The sequence below is a fragment of the Heteronotia binoei genome, chromosome 3 (genome assembly GCF_032191835.1).
Source record: "Heteronotia binoei isolate CCM8104 ecotype False Entrance Well chromosome 3, APGP_CSIRO_Hbin_v1, whole genome shotgun sequence".
Lineage (NCBI taxonomy): Eukaryota > Metazoa > Chordata > Lepidosauria > Squamata > Gekkonidae > Heteronotia > Heteronotia binoei.
Genome location: NC_083225.1, coordinates 42,834,812 through 42,858,543, shown reverse-complemented (window position 1 = coordinate 42,858,543; position 23,732 = coordinate 42,834,812). Strand labels below are relative to the sequence as shown.

The 23,732-nt window shown below is 41.5% G+C and overlaps 1 protein-coding gene across 3 annotated transcripts; it reads right to left on the bottom strand.

Annotated features, from left to right (window-relative positions):
• Nucleotides 1-983: 983 nt before the first annotated feature.
• On the bottom strand, nt 984-23,374 carry BIVM (basic, immunoglobulin-like variable motif containing). Of its 3 annotated transcripts, none has more exons than XM_060233688.1 (10): nt 23,238-23,374; nt 14,705-15,303; nt 12,909-13,035; nt 11,410-11,505; nt 11,176-11,280; nt 10,447-10,541; nt 8,472-8,604; nt 4,624-4,707; nt 3,779-3,875; nt 984-2,395 (listed from the first exon to the last, which is right to left on the bottom strand). In XM_060233688.1, the coding sequence occupies exons 2-10, from the start codon at nt 15,183-15,185 to the stop codon at nt 2,102-2,104; spliced, it is 1,512 nt and encodes a 503-aa protein (XP_060089671.1). In that variant the 5' UTR covers nt 15,186-15,303; nt 23,238-23,374; the 3' UTR covers nt 984-2,101. The 3 variants fall into 3 exon arrangements, with proteins under 3 accessions (XP_060089671.1, XP_060089670.1, XP_060089669.1); XM_060233687.1 differs by having other exon boundaries at nt 23,212-23,362; XM_060233686.1 differs by having other exon boundaries at nt 22,951-23,239.
• Between the last annotated feature and the right edge of the window lie 358 nt (nt 23,375-23,732).

The following is a 23,732-nucleotide window of genomic DNA, read 5'->3' as shown; positions in this document are numbered from 1 at the left end:
TCTCCCATGTGCTCCAAAGTAACAATTCAAGGCAGAAGCCCAAAGGTGAGGAACATGAATTAGGAAGATGCAATAGATCAAAGATTGAGTCCAGTGGCACCTTTAAGACCACTGAAGTTGAATTCCAGGTATAAGCTTTTGTGCACATGAAAGCTTATACCCAGAATTAAACCTGGTTGGTCTTAAAGATACCACTGGACTCAAGTCTTTGTTCTGTTGCTTCAGACCAAGATGGCTGAATCTAGAAAGATGTAAGCAAGTACTTGGGATATTCAGAAGTGCTACACTGAGGAACACATTGTGGGATTATATTCTCATTGCCCTAAATTTCAATGACACATCCCAGTGCCACCAACCGTTAACATTCATTATATCAACATCAGCCTTAGCTCCTAGGATAAGTGCTAACAAGGCACGTTATACAATTAAAACTAGTTCAGCAGTAACCAGAAGTCAGTTATTTCCCCTTTAAAACTGATTTTGCAATGCTCGATTTAGGATTCACCTTAAACTGTTATTTGGCTGTGAAGATTAAATACTATAAAAGCTGAGAATACAAATATCTATGCACCCTTTCTGTGTATTTTCTCACAATTATGATGCTTTTTTTGGTGCTGTTTCGCATTAGGCCTCCAGCACCAAGCAGTTTCCCTTAGCAAGACAGACAGCAATATGAGAACACTGCATTTACCACCAATTCTCAGAACCCAATCACTTGCAGCTATCCTGATCTACATGAGGAGAGGGAGAAAGAGGTAACAAAGCTGTAGCAAAAGAAGAACCTCTGGCAAAATGCTTCAGGTGAACATAAACACAGCAGTTCAGGTAACTGGACATCCATTATATTATTTCATATCTACTGTGCAAAGCTATTTACTGACTGTTTGGAGAAGATTTGGCACAAAGGGAATTCTTCTCCATGAAGCAAAGTTTTCTGAAGAACCAGCTTGTTCAGTACCAAACTTTCTTAGACCATACACAAGTGACAAAACTAGAAAACAACTTTATTAGATGGGGGAAAAAACACTGCAAGTTCCCAATTTTTAGTTAACTGCAAACCTACAAACATACCATGACAAGTGTTGTAAACAAGATTGATCCCACTGATATTTTCATTAAAATGTTTTTTTTTTTATGAGAGCAAAATATTGTAACATCCAAATAAAGCTATTTAACATGGTTGTCTGAAAAGGTACAAACAGTGTGCTGGCCAAAGAGGTATATCACTAGGGGTGTCAGTGTGATTCAGCACTTGAACTATCCCCTTTATTACACAACAGAACAATTACAGTATCTAGAAAATGAGTGTATGAGAGGGACAGAAATGTCAGTGAAACAGGACTGTAACTTCAGCCACTCATACTGTAGTCAAAAATAATATGAAAGTGGGAAGATTGGCTTCAAAGCAGTTTACCAAATGTGAAGTAGATTCAGTTTACACACAAAGGTGCTAGACCAGTATACACCTGGCAGTGAAAAGTATTTTCTGCCTGTTCCAAAAAGGAGCAAGCAGGTACCTTAACAGTTCCCTGGGCTTATTGGCCTATGGCTGCCAACAAAGCCCTGCCCCCCCAATCAATGCAAACAAACTTAAATCATACAGAACAATGTTCTAGTAGACACCAAAAACCATCCAATAATTCCAGAAGTTTGACTAACGTTTGGTGTTTTGTATATTCAGAAGTGGACGATGATGTCCTTATTGCATTACTGAAAACTAAATGTATCCTATACATTTACCGCCATAGGTCAATACATGGGCAATAGATAGTATTGGAAAGTAACAAATCTCATGCTTTGAATATTATGTATTTCTTCTAATAATACATTTCCCCCAAAATGTTTTTTATCTAGATTTGTTCTGTATTCACTGTCCGATCCACAGCTGATTATACTGGATTGTTAAGTGTACAATATTCTGTGCTTATCTTTGCACTAAAACACCTCTCCTTATGTCAAGCACAGCTATCCCACAGGTTTTTATGCAACAACCACTGCCAAGAAGGCATCCTGTATATCTATTCCTTGCTATGTGCACAACAAACCTTGCCATATCATAAGGATATATTTTACGGTAGAGCAGCTGCACAAGAAATTCCTTTTAGTCGTTCCCATCATAGTCTGTGTAACTCTGGAAACCACTGTTCCGCCTTTCATGAAGATGAGACAACTTCTTCCAGACAGACTCTTGATGGAAGCCAGCACTGAAAGATCTGCCTAGACGTCCATGCTGCTTCTTGGAGATATTGTCTTCACTTTCAGATTTGGCTAAGCCCTGTGTCTGGGACTGGGGTTGCAATTCTGGCCTGCTGTTTCCAAACGGGTAGTTCCACGGACCAAATCTTTGCCAGTGAAGCCTCTGAAGAACAATGATGCAATGAAGATTTCCTCCTACCTAAAAATCAAGACAAAACATGTCACACTTAACAAAACTCCAAACAATATCCTACCTTAATCTGGAGGACGTTCCCCCAACCTACCTAGCTTTCCTCATGCTTAGGTCGGTCATCCACTAGAGGGAGCCATTTGAGGAAGAAGGTGCAAGCTTTCTTTGTCCGCAGATCCATCTACTCTGCCATCCTGTCATTTACTGAATGACACTGATTGAGAGGTTACTGAGGCTGTGGCAAAATTTTTGGCTGACATTCTTAAATGTAAACCTGATCTTGTATAAATGCACATGTAATCTCTCCTATGTTTTTATCTCCTTTTTATCTCCTATGTTTAACTTTTTACATTCTGTGTACTCTTATTTGCAATTGTTATGCCATTAAAGGTTTGGAATTCGGAGTAGGAAGAAGGCTCTATGGACATGAGGAAGTGTTCAAAACTTCACTTAGTGGAGTGACAGGCTACTATTAATTTCACAGATTACAAGGCATTTTTAGAAAAGTTACTTAATTGATAGGACTACCACATTTCTTTGTTACAACTCCCCCACCTCCACCCAGGAGCATAACTAAATGCATATGCCAGGGAGCATACTGCCTACAGGTGTGTGAGGACAGGCAATTTTGTCAGGGTGAGATCCAAACGAATATTCTGTATCTCCTTATGGTGCAACAAAGATATAAAAAGTATATAGCATCATACAGAACAACTGTGCCCCTCGACTAAGCTGATCTGGTGTAAAAGAATATCCTGGGTCTCCCATCTTTCTACAAAAAGCGAATTAGGAAGAAATTGCAAAATAATAATTCTGGGGTAACCAATTATATCTTTAGAACAGTCACAGATGACATGCTTGTGGCAGACTCTTCAAAAGCAATTAAAAGAAAAAAACAGCATTTCAGGCAACATTTTGCTGAAAGGGGAATATTCAAAAATATTTGTTGCGAAGAAATAAGTATAATTTATGCACATTAGCGCTTACATTTAAATTCAGCTATAGGGGATACTGACAGTCATGTTTTCAGGTTTTCTGGTTTCTTGCACACATTTAACACTTTTGTTTTCTACTTATGTCAACTGCATGCACTTTTTTCTTTAATACTTACATTCCTCTTGTACACCATGGTTCTAACAGTATCTTAAAGCTAAGTGGTTTAGATTCAGCTGCGTAGCTGTGTTGGTCTGAAGCAAGACAACAAAGTTTGAGCCCAGTAGCACCTTTAAGACCAACAAATTTTAATTTTGGGTGTAAGCTTTTGTATGCATGTACAAGATTAAACTTCGTTGGTCTTAAAGGTGCCACTGGACTCAAACTTTGTTCTACGTAACTTAGGTTTCACCAACATTACTTTGTGCACAATTCTCTATTATTGCATATTAATCTTACCTTCTTTGTCTTGCGATACTGAATTCCCCTTTCGAGGTGCCGAATATCTAGATATTCTGGATTCTGAGTATTTAAGTCAGTTACAATATCTGCCCACCTGCACAGTAAAATGAAGAGATCACAAAGTCTATGTATATTTAAAATGCAGGGCAGCAAATGCACAATTGTTTTTTATTTTATTTATCTGGATATTTCAATGCCACCTCTTCAAAGTCCTGTTCAAGATGCGCATGCAGTGCTAATATAAAAATACCCTATATTTTAATTATGCATAATATAAAGAACACACACATATATATATATACATACAAACAAAATATATACATATATATATACAAACAAAACACTAGGTAAATATATAAATACAGATGAAAGGGTACAAAATGTGTGGTTCTTGTAGTTGCATATATGTTGTACCTTTTTAACCTTTATTTATATATTTTTACATTTGCAGGAAGCTACTCCATTGACACAAGGGTCCCAATTCAGCTGAAAAGTCCTTGTGTTGGAGTCTGTACAGTCACAGAATACAACCCAACATCTTCAAAGAAAATGCATCCTAGCTAACCTTAAAATGATCTTAGGACTAAAAATTCAGGCCTCTTCAGGACATCTTCTGTATCTAGGACTGGATTCAGGTGGGATCTCAACTACCTAAGCCCTGAGGCACTTCCTTGTGCTTGCGTACAGTAACTACACATGACTCTGGAAATTTATCATGACTCTGGAAATTCACAACATGATATGCAAAATAATGTTTTAAATGTTTTGCGCAGTTATTAAAAAAATTCAGATGCATAGCATTTTTGTAGATCTAGTGAGCTCACTAAGATGGGCTAACTTACTTTTTGCAGTGAATGGCAGGATGTTTTCTGCTTGGTTCTCCAATCAGTATCCAGTGTTCAACTTCTTGCTGCAACAGGTGCCCTCTGATGTATAAAAAAACAAAATAAGACCGCATGAATTTACACAAGAGCTAAATTTTGTCAGTATGGGGTTTGAACCAGATTAACATGTACAGCAAATCTCACAGAATAGGCCTTTTCCTCTTGCCTACTGCACCCTCCAAAATTCTGCTCCTAGGGATGAAGGGACCCTGTTGAGTAACATGATGGCGGGAGGAATGAGAGTCTGTAGTAGGAGGGAAGAATGGGACCCCCAAATTGAAATAGCATAATGGAAATAGCAAATGAAAATAGTAAGAGCACATTTGGATTCCAGAATTGCTAAGCATCTTTTCCAAAAATGTTCTTATGCATGCCAACTTGCTACTATATGTCACATATTTATTCTCTGTTAATCACAATGAATAAACTTCTCTACTTCGCCCCTTTGTTTTAAGAACTGCGGCCAGAGAGGCACATTCTTTCACTCCTGGTGGCTCTGCCCCGTTATACAAAGCTTTTGGAGGCTAATTTACCAAGAAGTACATGCCCTCACCTCATACTCCCCACCTTTCACGCCGGAGTACACTCTCCTGAACCTTGTAGGCACCTCACGCATTCCTGAGCACGCGGAGGAACTAATTTCACATATGTTCGTGGCAGCTAAATTTGCAATTGCCCTGGTTTGGAAGCAACAAACTCCTCCCTCGAGACAGGCATGGTGGCTGAAACTATGGGATTATTTTGTCTTAGATAAGCTCACCTATGACTTAGATCCTCGTTGCTCCTCCCAGACCGCTTCCTCGGACTTTGTGTGTAAATGGCATCCCTTTATTGATAAAGTCTCAAAAGACAGCAGAAACCCTAATGACTCACACCATGCTATATTAATGTCATGCCAACTACTGTTGTAATTAGTTTTTTAATGGTTAACATTGTATGTATCCACTTCCTCACTATATATTGGTATATGCTATGCATCTGCTGATGTACTACCACCTTTGTACCTTGAACTTTATACCAATAAAGCTTTTCTGTGTCAAAAAAATAAATAAAATAAAATAAACTTTTCAGGGGTCAAGCGCTGGGGAATCCCTTTCACCCTTGAACACAATCTGCAAAAAGCTTATACTGATCCCAGTAGTAAAATTCATAGGCAGACTTTGCCCTCAGCAGACTGAAACCCCCAAATTTCCCTTAAAATTCCACAAACTTCCCTTCAAAAACAGAATTTCATATTAGCAAAGCTGTGGGTGGTCCCGTGGATCTCAAATCTACATAGAAATGCAGACATATTAATCTGACCAAGCTGACTATTTACTTGCAAAGTGACTGTTTTTCCACACACAAAGTGTCGCTTGTGCCAAAAAAGCTCTGCTCCTGAAACCTTCACTGTTCTCTGGGAATGGGATTCTGTAAGGCTTTACAAGTGCTGGTCAGCTATTCTGTATGCGTGCTATCTCAGCTGTGTGGAGAAGACTGCTGGATTGGGCCAAGTATGGTCCCAGCTGATTCACAAAGAATGAATGGGCAAATAATGCAAGAGAAAAAAGGAATTAGTTTTGTTGCAGCAGAAATTCTACTTTAAGTTTTTATTCTACCATAAGCTTTTGTCAATAACAGCCCACTTTGTCAGATACATCCACAAAACCTTACGCTAGAGAACCAGTTTGGTGTAGAGGTTAAGTGCGTGGAGAACCAGGTTTGATTCCCCACTCTTCCACTTGCAGCTGCTGGAATGGCCTTGGGCCAGCCAGAACTCTTGCAGGAGCTGTCCTTGAAAGGGCAGCTTCTGGGAGAACATAAGAGAAGCCATGTTAGATCAGGCCAGTGGCCCATCCAGTCCAACATTCTGTGTCACACAGTGACCAAATTATTTATATATATATATATATATATATATATATATATATATATATATATATATATATATATATACACACACACACACACACACACACACACACACACACTGTGGCTAATAGCCACTGATGGACCTCGGCTCCATATTTTTATCTAACCCCCTCTTCAAGGTGGCTATGCTTGTGGCCACCACCAACTCCTGTGGCAGTGAATTCCACATGTTAATCACCCTTTGGGTGAAGAAGTACTTCCTTTTATCCGTTTTAACCTGTCTGCTCAGCAATTTCATCAAATGCCCACGAGTTCTTCTATTGTGAGAAAGGGAGAAAAGTACTTCTTTCTCTACTTTCTCCATCCCATGCATTATCTTGTAAACCTCTATCATGTCACCCCGCAGTTGACGTTTCTCCAAGCTAAAGAGCCCCAAGCGTTTCAACCTTTCTTCACAGGGAAAGTGTTCCAGCCCTTTAATCATTCGAGTTGCCCTTTTCTGGACTTTCTCCAACACTATAATATCCTTTTTGAGGTGCGGCAACCAGAACTGCACACAGTACTCCAAATGAGACCGCACCATCGATTTATACAGGGGCATTATGATACTGGCTGATTTGTTTTCAATTCCCTTCCTAATAATTCCCAGCATGGCGTTGGCCTTTTTTATTGCAAACGCACACTGTCTTGACATTTTCAGTGAGTTATCTACCACGACCCCAAGATCTCTCTCTTGGTCAGTCTCTGCCAGTTCACACCCCATCAACTTGTATTTGTAGCTGGGATTCTTGGCCCCAATGTGCATTACTTTGCACTTGGCCACAATGAACCTCATCTGCCACGTTGACGCCCACTCACCCAGCCTCAACAGATCCCTTTGGAGTTTCTCACAATCCTCTCTGGTTCTCACCACCCTGAACAATTTAGTGTCATCCGCAAACTTGGCCACTTCACTGCTCACTCCCAACTCTAAATCATTTATGAACAAGTTAAAGAGCATGGGACCCAGTACCGAGCCCTGCAGCACCCCACTGCTTACCGTCCTCCACTGCGAAGAGACTGCCCATTTATACTCACTCTCTGCTTCCTATTACTTAGCCAGTTTTTGATCCACAAGAGGACCTGTCCTTTTACTGAGCTCTCTCAGCCCCACCTACCTCACAGGGTGTCTGTTGTGGGGGAAGAAGATAAATGAGATTGTAAGTCGCTTTGAGACTCTGATTCAGAGAGAAGGGTGGGGTATAAATCTGCCGTCTTAACCTTTTAAGATGCCAATGACACAAGACAAATGCTTATTTTTAATAGATTGGGGCAATCCTCTGATTCTGTTCAGAAGTCAGCTTCCAAAGGGACCAAGATGGTTTTACAGGGCCTTTGCTTATTCTTGTGTAAATTCACCTTTGCTAATATGCATGTAAGTATGTCAAAAATAAATCAAGGATAAGCCCCTCAATAGAGGAGACTCTATTAGACATTACAAATGAAATACAGCAGGTCTGAAGTACAAGATGTTTAGAGACATTTATCACATAACCAGTTTAGGCTAAAACAAAGGGAAAAGAATAACAAATTTGCCACCATCTTTCTTCCATCTCCAGAGTTCACACCTGCAGAGGTACCCGTATTCCCAGTGTACAGGAACTTAATGTAGCCAGCATTAAAACATAAGAGAAGCCATGTGGGATTAATGGCCCAGCCAGTCCAACATTCTGTGTCACACAGTGGCCAAAAACCAGGTGCCACCAGAAAGTCCACCAGCAGGTCCAGAATCCAGAAGCTCTTATCAGGGGTGGAATTCTAGCAAAATTCTTACAAAAAAGAAACTTGTAAGCTCTTGGGAGAATGGGCTACATCAGGGGTGTGCGGCCTAATATGCAAATGAGCTCCTGCTAGAATTCCACCCCTGGCTCATAGTCAAGGACTCAAAAAGCAGCAGAAGGTCATGTAGTTCTTACTTGTATGCCTTAGTAGGTTTCACTGGAGTCGCCTCAAATCCAATTGGGCAAAAATAGTGATTTTGACAATGATAGATGTAGGCCATCGATTCATCCCGCAGTCCATGGGTTAGCTTTGACAGTGCTCCAAATGCTACAAAACAAAGAAACCACAAGGTCTATATTGCCTACTATACCTTCACATCTATTCAAACCTTGACTATTAACATAAGGGCTTAGGAACACGAAGCAGAGGCACATGTTCTGAGACAGCAGTATGGCTTCTGAGCTATGAAAATACACTGGCTAGGAGTTCATGCTCTTTGAGAACAGAAAGAATCTGCAGTAGGAAAGAGGAATTAGAATAAATGCTCACACAACTGCAACCACTGTTGGTTAAAAACAAAAAGGCAGAGGATCCAACCCATTATTAAAACACAACATTAGCCAGGGCTTAAATTAATTAATGCTTGCTCAGCCAGTACAATTCTGTAGTGCCCTCAGAAAAGGCCAAGGTGAACTTCAACTGAAAGGAACTCTGCAGGCAACTGAGAAAACACCAGCAATACTTTTACACAGGACTGCTATTCTAATGCAACAGATTAAAGGACTATTTGTGATTTATCGTAGTCCATGGTGCCAATGCCAACCTCTCCAAGTTGCAGCAGGAATGGCTTGGACCAAGCCTATCCCTAGCCCAGCAGTGGTGGTGGTGTGGGGGGACTTGGGAGAGATTTCCAAGACCCTTTAAAGCTGCAGCACAGCTCAGGGAATTAGGCTTTGGTGGCCCAATGAGTGGCAGAAAAATGGGTATTCTCCAGGCAATCCAGGAATTCAGGCAATCCCTGAAAAGGGGAAGGAGGAAATCAGGTGGTGGTAATTCCCTCCCATCTCTAATTTGAGGCCTAGCACTACAAAAGGGGCCTGCTACAGAGGTGGGCATAGTGGGAGATGAAAGGGGAACCCCTCACCCTATCCCAAAAGATGCAGAGACTTCCCTCGGTCCCCACATAGGGTATAAGTACGCACAAAAGAAGATGCAATCCAAGGCATTTAAGATTTTACATGTCAAAATCAGCACACTGGACTATGCCCAGAGAACAACTTCCCACAGAAGTCTTGATGGAACATATGCTACTGGCTTTCTCATTAATCTATAGCAGCCGAGGCCCACAAATTACTCATATTTTGCATTCATAAGGCTATGCTTTGAACTTAGCTTCTTATTTATTTTATATGAAGGCATTATATTGTAGGAAAACAAAAGCCCTATTTGCCTCACTGTTGTCGTTTTGTTATCTATATTGTCCTATCTCCTTGCATTCAGCTGATCTTATCTAAGAAAAAAAGCATGCAACAAGAATGCCACTTCTGGCATTGACCATCTGACGTTCTGCCTCTTTGGTTAACTGAAAAAGAAAAAAGATGCTTTTGCCCATGTCATCTTGGTCTTTTTAAGCTGCTTACTAGATGGAGCCACATGGCAGTGAAAGGTGAGGTGAGAAAAGGACCATAAAAGACATGAACAGAAGGAAATACTGCTACCTTTTCCTTCCTACATCAGCTTTTGAGAACAAAGTTTAGTGAAACACTTGGCAACTGTACAAAGACATTTCCTGCAGAAGCGAAGGGGGAAGAGCCATGGCTCAGTGGTAGAGCGTCTGCTTGGCACACAGAAGGTCCCAGGTTCAATCCCTGGAATCTGCAGTTAAAAGGGTCAGGTACTAGGTGATGTGGAAGATCTCAGTCTGAGACCCCAGAGAGCTGCTGCCAGTCTGAGTAGATGATACGGACCTTGGTGGGCTAATGGTCTGATTCAATATAAGGCAATTTCATGTTCCTTTGTGTTCAAGCTTCCCAAGAACAGGCATGTTGAAAACTTCTGTCGTTACTTACTATGTCTGTGCACACTTTTGCTATTATCCTGTCTGCTTTTGTTAACTGCTGCTCTGCAACATGTACGTTCTGAAAAGGATCTCTAAAGTTAGATACTTACCAGTCTCTCCTGCTGTCTTATTCTTACCATGAGGTTTATAAAGAAAATATGAACATCCTTTTACATGGAAATGATCATTAATTTGTCTAAACCACCTGGAAAAAAGTACAAAATTTCATACTCTGAATCTAAAAAAAAAACCAAAAATGACCTACTGATGCATTTTAATCCTTTATTTCTGGCCACATGAATCTGGAAGGAGTTCATACATGCTCAGTCTCTTTGTAACAACCATGTCACTATACATGAAAAGGAAACGAATGGGACTAGTTTTACAGGTACCCACACCACAGCAGGTCCTAGATATGTGCACCTCTGCCCATTATCTCCCTCAACTTTCTTTTTGTTGCCTTCTAATACCTGCCCACTCAGTTCGGGGGGGGGACCCTTCTCCACTAAGTTCCCCCACCTACTTTGACTCTGCTCCTTTTGTCTGTCTTGCCCCTCTGAACAATCAGAGCAATTCAGCCAATAAGAAACTTTCTTTCCCTAACTACTGTGATGTAACAGCATTTCACCCACTCATTGGTAGAAGAATCATGATAGCGATTTTCCCTGCAAGTCTGAAAGCCTTTACACTTACTCATGAACAAAAAATGTCAAACTTTTTAAATGTAAAGTGGACACTTTATCCACTTAACCGAATTCTGTACAGTAATACCCATTCAAATATTTGCAAAATGCAAACATTTTCAATTGTAATAGAATAATATATTCCAACAATTTTACCTCATTAATGTAGTATTGCCAGTAAATGGACCAAATCTAATTTCTTCAAAAGGGAGTTGAAAACCCAATATATGCAAAGCTTCTTCTTGAGTTATAGGTGGTAAGCTGGATAAGAAAATTAGGATAGAAAAGAATTATAAGCAACAATTGGGGTGCATTTTAATATCACACTGAAGCTCTTAGAACTTATTCCCAGGTGAATGTATTTAAATAGTATTTGTAGGAATTACTTACTTTCCAGCTCCTATTGTGCTATACAGAAAATTCCAGCAAGACACTAGAGAAGAAATCCCACAAGAAGTCTTATATTGTGGCCGACTTATACAGTACCTAAAAAAAAAATAGTGTATTAATTTCAAGCTTTTGTTATAATGACAAACTGAGATATAAGAAAAATTATTTCCTAATTTCACTGTTCCCAGTTTTTTACTATACAGAGTAACATACACTTATGTTAAGTTGTGCAACTGACCTCACAACAGAAAGACTGACAACTTTCAAGAGAATCAGTATCCTAATTTAAAATAAGGGGGGGGGGGACTAGATTTATGTCATGACTTTCTACAAAAACATACTCAAGGCAACATACAGGATGAATTTTCACATTAACTATAACAACAACAATAGTAGAGCAGACAGATAACATACTATAAATAGCAGTTCAAAAAGAAATCAAAGCAGATTTTTTTAAATCTTAAAGTTGGGTAAAAGGACATTAAAACATAGGAAACAGTTCATTCGTTAAACAAAAAGTTACTAACAACAAGTAAATAACCACAATGTGACTGAAGCCTAAAATAGAAAAAGAAAAGAAAAAGAATATGTTTTTTTACCATACTTTTCTCTACCTTAAGGAGTTTTAAAGTGGCTTTCAATCCCATTCCCTTCCCCACAACAGGCATTTGAAGTAGGTGGGGCTGAGAAGGTCTGAGAGAACTGCGACTGGCCCAAGGTCACCCAACAGGCCTCATGTGGAGGAGTAGGGAATCAAACCCAATTCTCTAGATTAGAGCCATGCTGGCTAGAAAGAACTAAATAAAGAATTGCCTGCATTTAGGCCTTATACTATGCTGATATTTTGCATGGTTGCAAACAGAGAGGGAAACTGCAGTTAATCCAGACACCTGAATTTTTACATCACAGAATTTTTTTTTTAATTCTCTCACTGTGGTGCAAGAAGAGAGAAAGATGGAGGCAGAAGCAAGTTGTGTGTACAAGTCTAGTGACAAACCAGATTCTTGTGCATTGCCAGGTTAGCATGTGCTTGGAATGCAGTTTTTTTGCTCACTCTAGCAGAGGGGGACCGGGTACAAATGCACTGGTTCCCCCCCCTTCCCCCAGCAATACATGATCACCAGATTTTGAGGAGAGAGTCTGCTCGCACAGGAACTGTACATACCCAAACTCCATCCCTGCCATAGGGAATGCTGCTTTTCTGAACATTCCAAAACAAGGCTAGGCAGATTACAGTACAACCTCTCTACCTACAGGGACTCTGTGCTCATGAGCCTGTGATCATGCATAAGTGGGGATGGGCCAGGGAACCCACGGCTGCTCCCTCTCTATATATATTGATATTAATGGGCATAATGTCATCTGCAATAGACTAAGGACTCCTCTTCTCTGATCATTCTTCCCAGAGTGATATTTAATACAAATAAAATAAAGTAGCATGATGCATTTAGCGAAAAAGTCACAAAATTGCAAGAGTATTAATAACATTTGAGTAATACCATCTCCGAAGATCTAACACTTTTCGTTGTTTTATTTCTTCGAGGGGATAGTGCTGTGAACATTCTTTGTATTGTTTACTCTTTTTTTCTACAGACAATTTCTTTGTTCCTTGCTTCTTCATGTTGCCTGCAATATATGATTTAATAACAATAAATAAATCACTCCCAGACAATTCACTACATTAAAAAAGAATAGCTAAATACTTAATTCATCTATCCTGGATACAATAATTAATTTGTCACAAGCTGGAATCTTTTTGAAAGGAAAAAAAAGAGTTGGTGGGGAATTAGGCTGCGATCACACACACTAAACAATGCACTTTCAATCCTTTCTCAATGCACTTTTCCAACTGGATTTTACCAGTTCACACACTAAAATCCAGTTGTAAAGTGGGCTGAAAGTGCATCGTTTAGTGTATGTGTGATCACTGCCTTAGGGTGCAGAAGAGGCATATCCAGAAAACAAAATAAAAACAGGAATATAGGAATAACAAACTAACAACATGAGTGTCAAAAGGCACTAAAACATTTTAAAGATTCTTTCTACAATAAGGTTCAAGAAATTTAGGACATACAGATAAATTTTGGATTCTGCTGAAGCATACATAACACACAGCAATGACTGATTACATCTTCTAATAGAATTCTCTAAACAAAAAACATAATATCATGAGTTGAAACTTCACATAGCTCAACACACAGATTTCCCCAATACTTCCCTAACTTAAATGTTATTCAGCCTTGACAATTAATACACAGTGAAACTGCCAACAAGAAAGTGAGAACCACAGTATTATCTTCAGTTAAGGGCATTATGTATAGTAGTCCTTTTGTGTAAACTATTAAAGTCAGTCACTCTTAGCTATTGCACAAACACCATCTCTGTAAAAGAAAGGTGTCATGCAGTTTCAGACAAGGAACTTTCTGTGACTCAGAATTCCTTCCTATAACATCCCAACTTCCTACAATGTGCCAACTTTTCCTTCAAAGCCTTCTTCAAAACCCACCTTTGGCTTAGCAAAATGTGAGTACAGTACCCATTCCCCATAACTCATGCTTTTCCCCCCACCACATTACATTTTTTCATATCAGCCTTTCAGGGCAGGTGTTACTAAGTAAAGAACCATAAAAATAAGCAAAAGGCCACAGTGGACTTCAACAAAGTCATCTATTGATTTCCTTCATACCATACCTTCCTCCCCAATGAGGACCTAAAGTTGCTTACAATATTCTCCTTTGCTTCATTTTATCCTCACACCAACCCTGTGAGGTAGGGTGGCTGAGAGTGGTGAATAGCCCAAGGTCACCCAACAACCTTCCACAGCACATGGGGGGATTTCAATCTGGGTCTCCCAGATCCTAGTACAACCCTTTAACCGCCACACCAGACTGGTCCACCTACCTATTCGGTAAAAATGCTCACCTGTCCATGTTGCTAATTATTGTTTCTAGTTTAGATTGTAAACCTGTAAGCAGGGTCCGTATTAGATTTTAAATACTTATATGAGCTGTGGAGCATGAACACGATTATATTGTTCAAGTGGGTGGCCATTTTGGTCTGAAGAAGCAGAACAAACTTTGAGTTCAGTGGTACTTGAGAAAAAGTGTGCATGCACATGAAAGCATATACCTTGAAAAAAACTTTGCTCTTAAAAGTGCCACTGACTCATACTTTGTTCTACTATTAGATTGTGTTATCCATGTATAATAGCTCTAGCAAGCAGAATACATAAATGTTTTGAGTCAAAGACATTTTCAAGAGCTGTTTCATTGTTTTATCAGAATTATATGCGTACCTGGTCTGTTCTTCAAATCTGGTGCCGCTTCACTGAATTCAGACTTATCAATTTCCCACGCCAGTGGAAGTTTTCCAAGGCTACTGGACAAGCTTTCCAAGTTAGCATCTTCATTGAAAACTATGTCTGATGCGTCAGTTCGAATGCCAATGAAACCAGGAGAATTAATTCCAGCATTTAAGGCAGCATTGTCTTGTAAGCAGGCACTAACTGTAGCACTTGGGCTTTTGCGAATACATGTGACCTGGTTTAAGAAAGCATAATCTGAACAAATAGTGTAAAACTTCTCTCGGGTGTGAGTGACGGGACATCCCCACGGATAATGTCCGTCTCCGCTAGATCCCAAAGATGCCACGGAGGCACCTGAAGCACAAAACGGCTTTACAGTACCCTGATGATTAACTTTTGAAGTCTTCTTTCCAGGACCACACTCATTTTCTCCAGAACTGCTCTCAAAGTGAGAGTCTGAAACGTTAGGCATTGAATGAGCGTATAAAGCTTTTTTCTTGATAGTAACAGGGCAGAGAGCCACTGCTCCTTGTAGACTCAGATGCTGTCTACATTGCTGTCTCCAAGTTTCCAGGGCGATTTTGAAGTTCCTGAAATAAACAGAGACCTTGATATATTTTTTCAGCTGACAAACACATGCATTTATCAGAAATTCTGTACAACTGGTTAGTTTAGTCTTTGCAGGATGCATCTTAGGATGCAATGAGAGATGCAGAATCACATCCCCAAATATCTATTTGCCCTATTCAGTCGTTACATCTTACTATGCATGTTGGGAAACACACATGAACCTGCTGAACATGTGATCCCTTTCAGACAAAATGGCAGCAACACACATATTTTCAGTTTCAGTACCCATGGACCAGAACTCTGGAAAAATAAAGGTTCTTCTGGGACGTGTTGTACCTAGGCTGAAAATACACATTTCAGTCAAAAAGGTGGCTGCATGTATCAGGATGATCACAGTGCATTCTCTCCATAAGCCTGGTGAAGTGTAACGGATGAAAAGGCTTTTAAGGATGCTTCAAAATAAGTCACAAGGAGGGAGACAAGGAAGAAGATTGAGGGGGGGAGAGATTTCTCTTACAGAAAGAATACATAAAGCTCAAACCAGAGCCCTTGTGGCTTTTTAAAAAGAAAATTAAGGATATCTGAAAATCAGACCATAACTTCCCCCTAGTTGCACTCAATACACATATAAGAATATCTCATATAAAACCAGGTTCTCCATAGATAAAGCCATCCTGTTTCCAGGACAACTCCAGGATTGCAGTGACTGAAAAAAAACATGACACTGCAGTTAGGAAAACTGCTTCTACTAAGTGGCAACTAGATAACCTGGAAGTGCACTCCAAACAAGGTATCATTGTGCCACTATATTCCAGAAACTCCTGGAGACATCACACAGAGACATGTGAACTACATTCCAGTTTCAACAACTCTGCCAATCACATTTGCACTGTAATTCACACCAGCCTGTGTATTGCAATTGATGGAAATGGAGTCTTCCTGTAATAATTCACAACATCTGAAGTCTTGCAAGTGGGAACTTACAGCCCACACGCTGGGAAACTTTCTACCACAGGAAGTAAGAGACATCTTCTGTACAGGTTTACCAGAACAAATTAAAGACATACGTTTTTATTCCAGAAGGCCTTCAACTAAAGATGATTAAAAATCGATGCTGTTCCTGGTGTTTGTTGCATCACTAGATGCTGTTTGGTTAATGGTCCACTGTTTGCAATTGTTTTATGCTTTTAATAGTGAACTGCCAGGCTCTAAGAGCCACAAAAGCAACTATACAAATGCTAAGTGTCGCTACTATTATTTCAGAGGGCACCCATGTTGGGCTGCAGAACAATAGATTTGAGTATCTAGCAGCATCTTAGAGATTAACAAGATAGTGGCGATAAATTCAGATGGGTAGCCATGTTGGTCTGAAACAACAGAACAGAATATGAAGAACTATGCATGCACACGGACACTTATACCCTGAATAAAACTTTGCTGGTCTTGAAGGTGCCACTAGACTGTATTTGGAGGAGCATGAGAATTCAAGAGTATTTGATGAAAGTAGCTTTGATTCTCAAGAGATCATACCTCATAGGATTTATTAAAAATAGAACCATAAAATATTTTGCACCCCATTCCACCCCACCAAAGGGGGGGGAAAGACTGTACTTTACAGACCCACTGTGGAACCGTATTATTGAAACAATCTCAACATACTGAGGATTCACCTATACCAATCTGGTTTCAGGCCTGGTTATGGGCCTCAAGAAGCTTTGGCTACCCTGGTAGATGACCTGTGCTGGGAGATGGAGGAGGGTAGTGTAACGCTGTTGATGATGTTTATTCATAATTACAAATTCCATTCTTCTGAACCTCTCAATGAATTGATTCAGGAATTCAACTTTCAGCTGTTCTTGATGAACCACATCAAAGAGCAGCTTTGTAGCTTAGGAATGCTGCAGGAACCAGCCCTCCCGTCTGGATGACCAGGTGAAGGCCAGGAGCACCTTAACCAGCTTTGGCCTTTCCTCGCAAAAACAATCTTGCTATTGTGGTAAATGCCTTGAAAACGTCTACATGGAGCTACCCCTCAAGAGTGTCTGGAAGTTGCAACTGGCACAGGATGTTGTGGTCAGACTGCCAACATGAGCAGGTCACAGGGACAATATCACTCCAGACTTGTTTCACCTAAATCGGATCTCCGTTTGCTTCTGGGCCAAATTGAAGGTGATATCTAAAGCCTTCTACAGCCCAGAACTGTCATGGATTCCTCTTCTCCCAAGCCCAGGAAGAAGAGAGATCCATTTTAAAGACAGAGCCAAATAATTTACCAAGGTCCTAAAGAGAGTCTAAACCAGGGGTGGCCAGACTGTGGCTCCTTCACACCTATTGTGTGGTTCTCGAAGCTCCCACCACGACCTCATTGGCTGGCATGGAGAAGGCATTTGTCTGTTTAAATCACTTATCCAAGCCAAGCCAGCTGGTGGCCTGGACAGTGAATATAAAGTTAAAAGTTGCTTTCTTTCTACCTCTCCCTCCCCCCGCCAATCTATTTGCCTTCCTTTCTTGCAGTTCTCAAACATCTGATGTTCATGCCTTGTGGCTCTCAGACATCTGATGTTTATTCTATGTAGCTCTTATGTTAAGCAAGTTTGGCCACCCCTGGTCTAAACCCTCTCTCCAGGCCCCCAGACGCTTTAACTATCTCCAAGCACTCCAGAGGTAAGAACCAGACCTCTGAACCTTTCAGGGAAATTATTCCAGAAAGTCAGCCCTACAAGGCAGACTTGTAGTTCTGAGTTTCTGAACTAAACCAAGCAGTCCAAGGCTTCTGGGTTTAGCTTCTGAGGCTATGGAAGAGGGAAAAAAACAGGTTAATAAAAAGAATTGCTTTATTTAACATGCAAAAATATTTTAAAAAGACAAGACAGTACATTTATCTAGAATAGCTAATAATTTGCAAAATAGATTGTTACCATCAGGTTTCAATGGATGTTAAGTCAGCATCTTCTCAGACAAAGCAAGGCCTCAGCCTCCAGGACAGCAGAGAACTGTCTTAGCCACTGAGGAAGTTAAGAAGCAGTCAGCCTTTAGGCAAAAGCACAGCTATCTCATAAAAATAGAGTAAGATTGTCTCTGGGCCCTAGAGCCAATCACAGCCCAGGATGCTTATTACCAAGGAACCAAGAACAGGTGTTGCAATCTTGGTTCACATCATTCAAGATACCCTGCTCAGCTGAATGGTATTTATCAATTAAGACCCCCATTAAGGACCATACAAGCTCCTTCCAGGTGCAGATAGTTTGCTTTGAAGGCCACTTATCTCTGTGAGAGAATGTTTATTCAGCCCAGCAGCATATTCAGTGTTTTTTCACCCAACCTGACCAGACTGATGTTGAAAATCAGAATTCATTACAAGGACCAGGGCTTTTTGTGTGTGTGTGTAAAACAATTTTTATTTTGCAATATATTGTTATAAAGCTCTTAAAAATTAATATGAAATTAACACCAATACATTTTTTTCCCTTCCCTCCTTCCCTCCCATCTTTTCAAGACCCTCGCCGGTGTTTGCTAAATTTTCTAAAAAACAAGGTACCGTAATTCTAATCTTCATATTGAAAACCTTATAACCAACATAAAAAAATAGAAACTAAAGAAAAAACCAAACCCTATAGATTCATATAGTCCATCCTTACTCTTATCTTTTAACCCTTATCAAAAAAGATTTTAAAAAAATACAAATCGCACCAGAAAAAGAAAAAAACCCAAAGAAAATTATTCCTTTGTATTTTTAGTCCATTAGTCCACAGGATTTCAACCGCTGTCAAAAATCACCAAATGTCCCTTTACCTTCCAGTATTCTTCCACTCACTTTTAAATTTCTCCAAATCATAATCTTTTAAGATTCTTGTGAGTTTGTCCATTTCACTCCAAGGTCAAATGAAACGGACCAGGGCTTTTTTTGACCAGGAACACACAGCAATGCAGTTCCAGCGGGCTTGACATCAGGGGAAGTGGCCTAGTATGCAAATGAATTCCAGCTGGATTTTTTCCCACACAAAAAACTCTGTGTGAAGCAATGGTGATGTCAGGGGGTGTAGCCTAATATGCAAATGAGTTCCTACTGGGCTGTTTCTGCAAAAAAAAAAGCACTGACAAGGACTAAATATTATTTAGTTGTTAAAAGCAGCAGACTCTAATCTGGAGAACCAGGTACTCCTCCACATGAAGCCTGCTGGGTGAACTTGGGCCACTCACAGTTCCGTCACAACTCTCTCAACCCCACCTACCTCACAAAGTGCCTGTTGTGGGGAGAGGAAGGGAATGTGATTGTAAGCCACTTTGACACTACTTAAGGTAGAGAAGAGTGGGGTATAAAAGCCAACTCTTCTTCATCTACTACTTACTTCCATAGGAACCTACCCAGCCACTATGGTCATATTCAAGGAACTTTTCATCCGGTAAACCCAAACATCTGAGTCTAGATAAGGTAGCAACCAAATAAAGGGCATTCTAATTTGTGGCACCAATTTCCTCCCCAGAGATATATTTCTGTCCCCCTGTACCAGTGGGTGAAGACTCTTCTGTTTGTTTGGCGCTTTCTCACTGACCCTCCTTCCTATTTATGTGTTTTGCTTAATAGTGTGTGTAATTTTTAAAGCTGCAATTTTTAAAGCTGATTTTAATGTTTTTGACTGCTACCTTGGGAGCCCTAAACTGGGTAGAAATGCAGCATAAATAAACTTGAAATACATTGAAGACTTACCAAAAAAAAAATGTGAGGGGGGATGGGGGGAGGTCTTCTAGTTGACCTTGCAGGGTATGCCTTGTTGTCAGCCCCCCACAGTAACTGGCTGACCACTTTGTGACACAGGATGCTGAACTAGATAGACTATTTATTTAACCCAGCAGGGTTAGTTCCATCAGAGAAAACTTGATGAGGCCATTTACAGACCCATTATCCAGTATTTTGTTCCCAATAATGGTACAGGAGATGATTCTGAGAAGTTCACAACTGTATAAAGGCAACTGTCTTCTGCCTGCTTCTAGCATCTGATGCAGAGATGTGCTGCCTATGAACACAGGGCAATCGATGAATGTTCCATTTAGCTGTCCCAGCTGACAGTCACTGGTAGATTTCTCTGTGAACTTATCTAACCCTTCTGGCAAAGCCATCTAATTTTAGCAGTCCTCACCAGACCCTGTGGCAGGAGATTCTGTACATTAATCACATGTTGAAGGAAGGCAGGGCCGGATTAAACCCTGTGGAGGCCCCTAGGCAGTCAAAATCCTGGGGGGCCCCTCACAAATTATCTCTGAGTTGGAGCACCCACCCCGCTGCCAGCACCTCCTGCTGCAGCCTGCAGGCATGGTGGCTAAAAAGGGAAACGGAATTTTGGGTTGAACCAACAGAAGTATAGTGTCCAGATCATGTGAAATGATGGTATTGCTTTACTCTGCTCTGGTAAGACCTCACCTAAAGTATTGTGTTCAGTTTTGCACACCACATTTTAAGAAGGATATAGACAAGCTGGAACGGGTCCAGAGGAGGGCGATGAAGATGGTGAGGGGTCTGGAGACCAAGTCCTATGAAGAAAGGTTGAAGGAGCTGGGTATGTTTAGCCTGGAGAAGAGGCAACTGAGAGATGATATGATCACCATCTTCAAGTACTTGAAGGGTTAGAATTGTTTTCTGTTTCCCAGAATTCTCCAAGCCATTGGGTGGCTTGGCTTGGGGAAATGATTTAAAGAGAGACATGCCTTCTCCAAGCCAGCTGATGGGGCAGGGGGGGCTTTGAGAGCCACACAATATGTGTGAAAGAGCCACATGTGGCTCCTGAGCCACAGTTTGGCCACCCCTGCTATAAAGTAAAATTAACGCACACACACACACAGCATCATCAGGGGCTTTTGAAACATTCCTGCTCTCTTTATATTATATTCTATATGCAGTCAAGCAGGAATTTAGCAGAAGATGAAGGACTACTCAAGAGACAACGTACTTTAGAGCCAGAGTGACTTTCTATAGTGTTAAGGACGGGGGTGTATTAATGTCTTCCAGCTCAACATTAGGAAGCATCTCTTTCTGGAGAGGAATAAAATGTATTTCTAACACTTTTGCAATGTAAAGTTACTTGGGGCAGAAAGAAGAAACCAGATACAGCTTTGCACAGTTTGAGCTGAAGCCCCATTGCTCAAATCAGGCACCAAAGACAGAGGTAGCGCTAAGGGGGGAGGGTCCAGGAAAGCCTTTACTGGTTTGTCTTTGCAAGCACCGCAGCAGAATCAGGGAAGGACGTCCTTTCAACTGCCTCAAAACACAAAAACAACACCAGCTTTCCCTCTGCAAACTGCTGATGATTGCTCAAGTTGAGCTGTAAATAGCCGCCCCTCAAGCAGATGCAAACCTCATTTGATAGGAAGTGCTGTCCTTTCAAAGGAAGGAGCCCTTGATAGAAGTGCTCCCACGTCCCACACCACCCAGTCTCCAGGGCAAACATCAAGGGTCCCAGGTCCATAGGGACTCCAGGTGCAGGGCTGGGACATGGTGGCTGGGCACGAGGAGCAACCTCCACAGCATCTTCAAAAGCGAGACCCAGCCTTTGAAAAGGAGCCGGGACTCCCTTTCCCAGTCAGCTGGACTCGATGAAGCCAAGCCGTTCCTTCCCACAATTCAAATAGGGAAGTGCTTTTCTGGAACTGTGCAGAGCTGAGAGAAAGGCGAGGTCAGCTGGTGTGGGTGTAGCCTATGAAACATGAGCAGGGGCTCCCCTCCCCAGCCAGCTGAACCCGACAACACCACCCCGCTCCTCCTTTCCACAGTGTAAATGGGGCACGGCTTTTCTGGAACTGCACAAAGCCCTTTTATTTACCTTTATCTCAGCCACTGGGAATCCAACGAGGCAGATGGCTCTCCAGCAGCTCAAGGAGGATCTGTGCATGGCTGGACAGGGAGACTGCAATGGGCAATGAAGCACCCCCAGGACACTCGCTCAGCAGTTCAATCTGTACAGGCTGGCGGGGCCCTTTTAAAAGTAGGCGGGGCCCATAGGCAATTGCCTTCTTTGCCTCACTGTTAATCCGGCTCTGAGGGAGGGAGACTATTAGTACTATAACAGAGAAAAACAACCACACGTTCTCTCCAGAGCAATCATTTCCCCCCACTGCCATCTTAAGAAGCACGTACTCCATGGCACAAGTGGTACTTACAAATATATACTGCTGAATATCTAGCTGGAATAAAGGCTGGAGCAAAGAGATGCTACATGTTTAAAAATTATCATTAAAAGTTAAAATTATATTATTACCTTACTTAAATTAGGAAAGTATCCAGAATACAGAACAGGGAAAATGGGAGATTACTGTTTAAAAAAAAAAGTAATACTGTATAAGGTGTGTAGAAAACAGGCTGTGGTTTTAAACTTATTTACACTAGAAGGCTCTCGGATCAGAAAAAGCAAAGGAAATGCCACAATTGCATTAGAACACCCCAAGATTAGCGCAAGGAGAGTCCAGACAGTCCACCATCCTGTTTCCAGCAGCACCTGGGAGCTTCTGGGCATTTACACACAGGGCACTCTAAAAGATCCCCCTCATTGCCTTGGAGTACCAGGTATTTGTGCATGCACACGAAAGCTTACATTCTGAATAAAACTTTGTTGGTCTCAAAGGTGATACTTAACTCCTACTTTGTTCTACTGCTTCAGATCAACACTCCTGCCTACCTGGATCTATCTACACAGAGGTTCCATTTATCCACCACGCCTAACAGCAGACTATACCGTCGAAGAATTTGGACCGACCCCGCTCTTTCAAATCCTTGTGCAGCTGAATTAAAACACGTCTGTGGAAGCCGCTCGGGACTCCTCCTTTCCACTGGGGGGGTGGGGGCCATATGCATGAAGGTTTGCAAACTCCCCACCCCCCCGGAAACAACACAGCGACTCTGCACCAGCACTCCCTAGGAAACCTTAAAGGAAACTAACCCTCCACGGCTGCAGCTTGCCTTTACCTGCTTCGCGGCGGCCATGACTTGGGGGAGCAGAGGCGGAGCGGCTCCGCTGCCCGCGCGGCTGCCCAGAGGAAGCGACGAAAGGCTCGAGCCTCGCCCCCGCGCTCACCTGCGCCGTCTCCCGCAAGCTCCGCCCCTCTCCCGGAGGCTTATGGGCGGCCCAAGCGTCCAATCCTGGGCGTGCAAGGAAAGCTGTTATTGCTGGCTTGGGTGCATGGCGTCCCTTCGGCTTGCCTGCTTCAACCAACAGCACCGGGGGGGGGGGGAGTGAGAGGAATGCTCTTCTCCAGACATCGAGGTAGACGTTTCTGCATCAGTTGCTTTAGAAAACGGCAAAGACCCGGTCTTTATTGTAGGGAACGTGACAAGAGAAGCTGCGGGAATGGGAGTTCAAAGCAGAAATGTAGTTTACGTGCCTCCGCTGCAGGAATGAGTTCGTCTAGCAATTAGGTGGACAGGAACATCTTCAAGAAAAAACGTATCCTTAGTTTAACC

Coding starts and splice junctions, on each gene's coding strand:
- BIVM (XM_060233686.1), bottom strand. CDS start 23,126: ATGCATATGGCCCCCACCCCCCCAGTGGAAAGGAGGAGTCCCGAGCGG. Junction 8,605..10,446: donor TAAGACAGCAGGAGAGACTG/GTAAGTATCTAA, acceptor TTTGTTTTGTAG/CATTTGGAGCACTGTCAAAG. Junction 2,396..3,778: donor AGTATCGCAAGACAAAGAAG/GTAAGATTAATA, acceptor CTTGATTTTTAG/GTAGGAGGAAATCTTCATTG.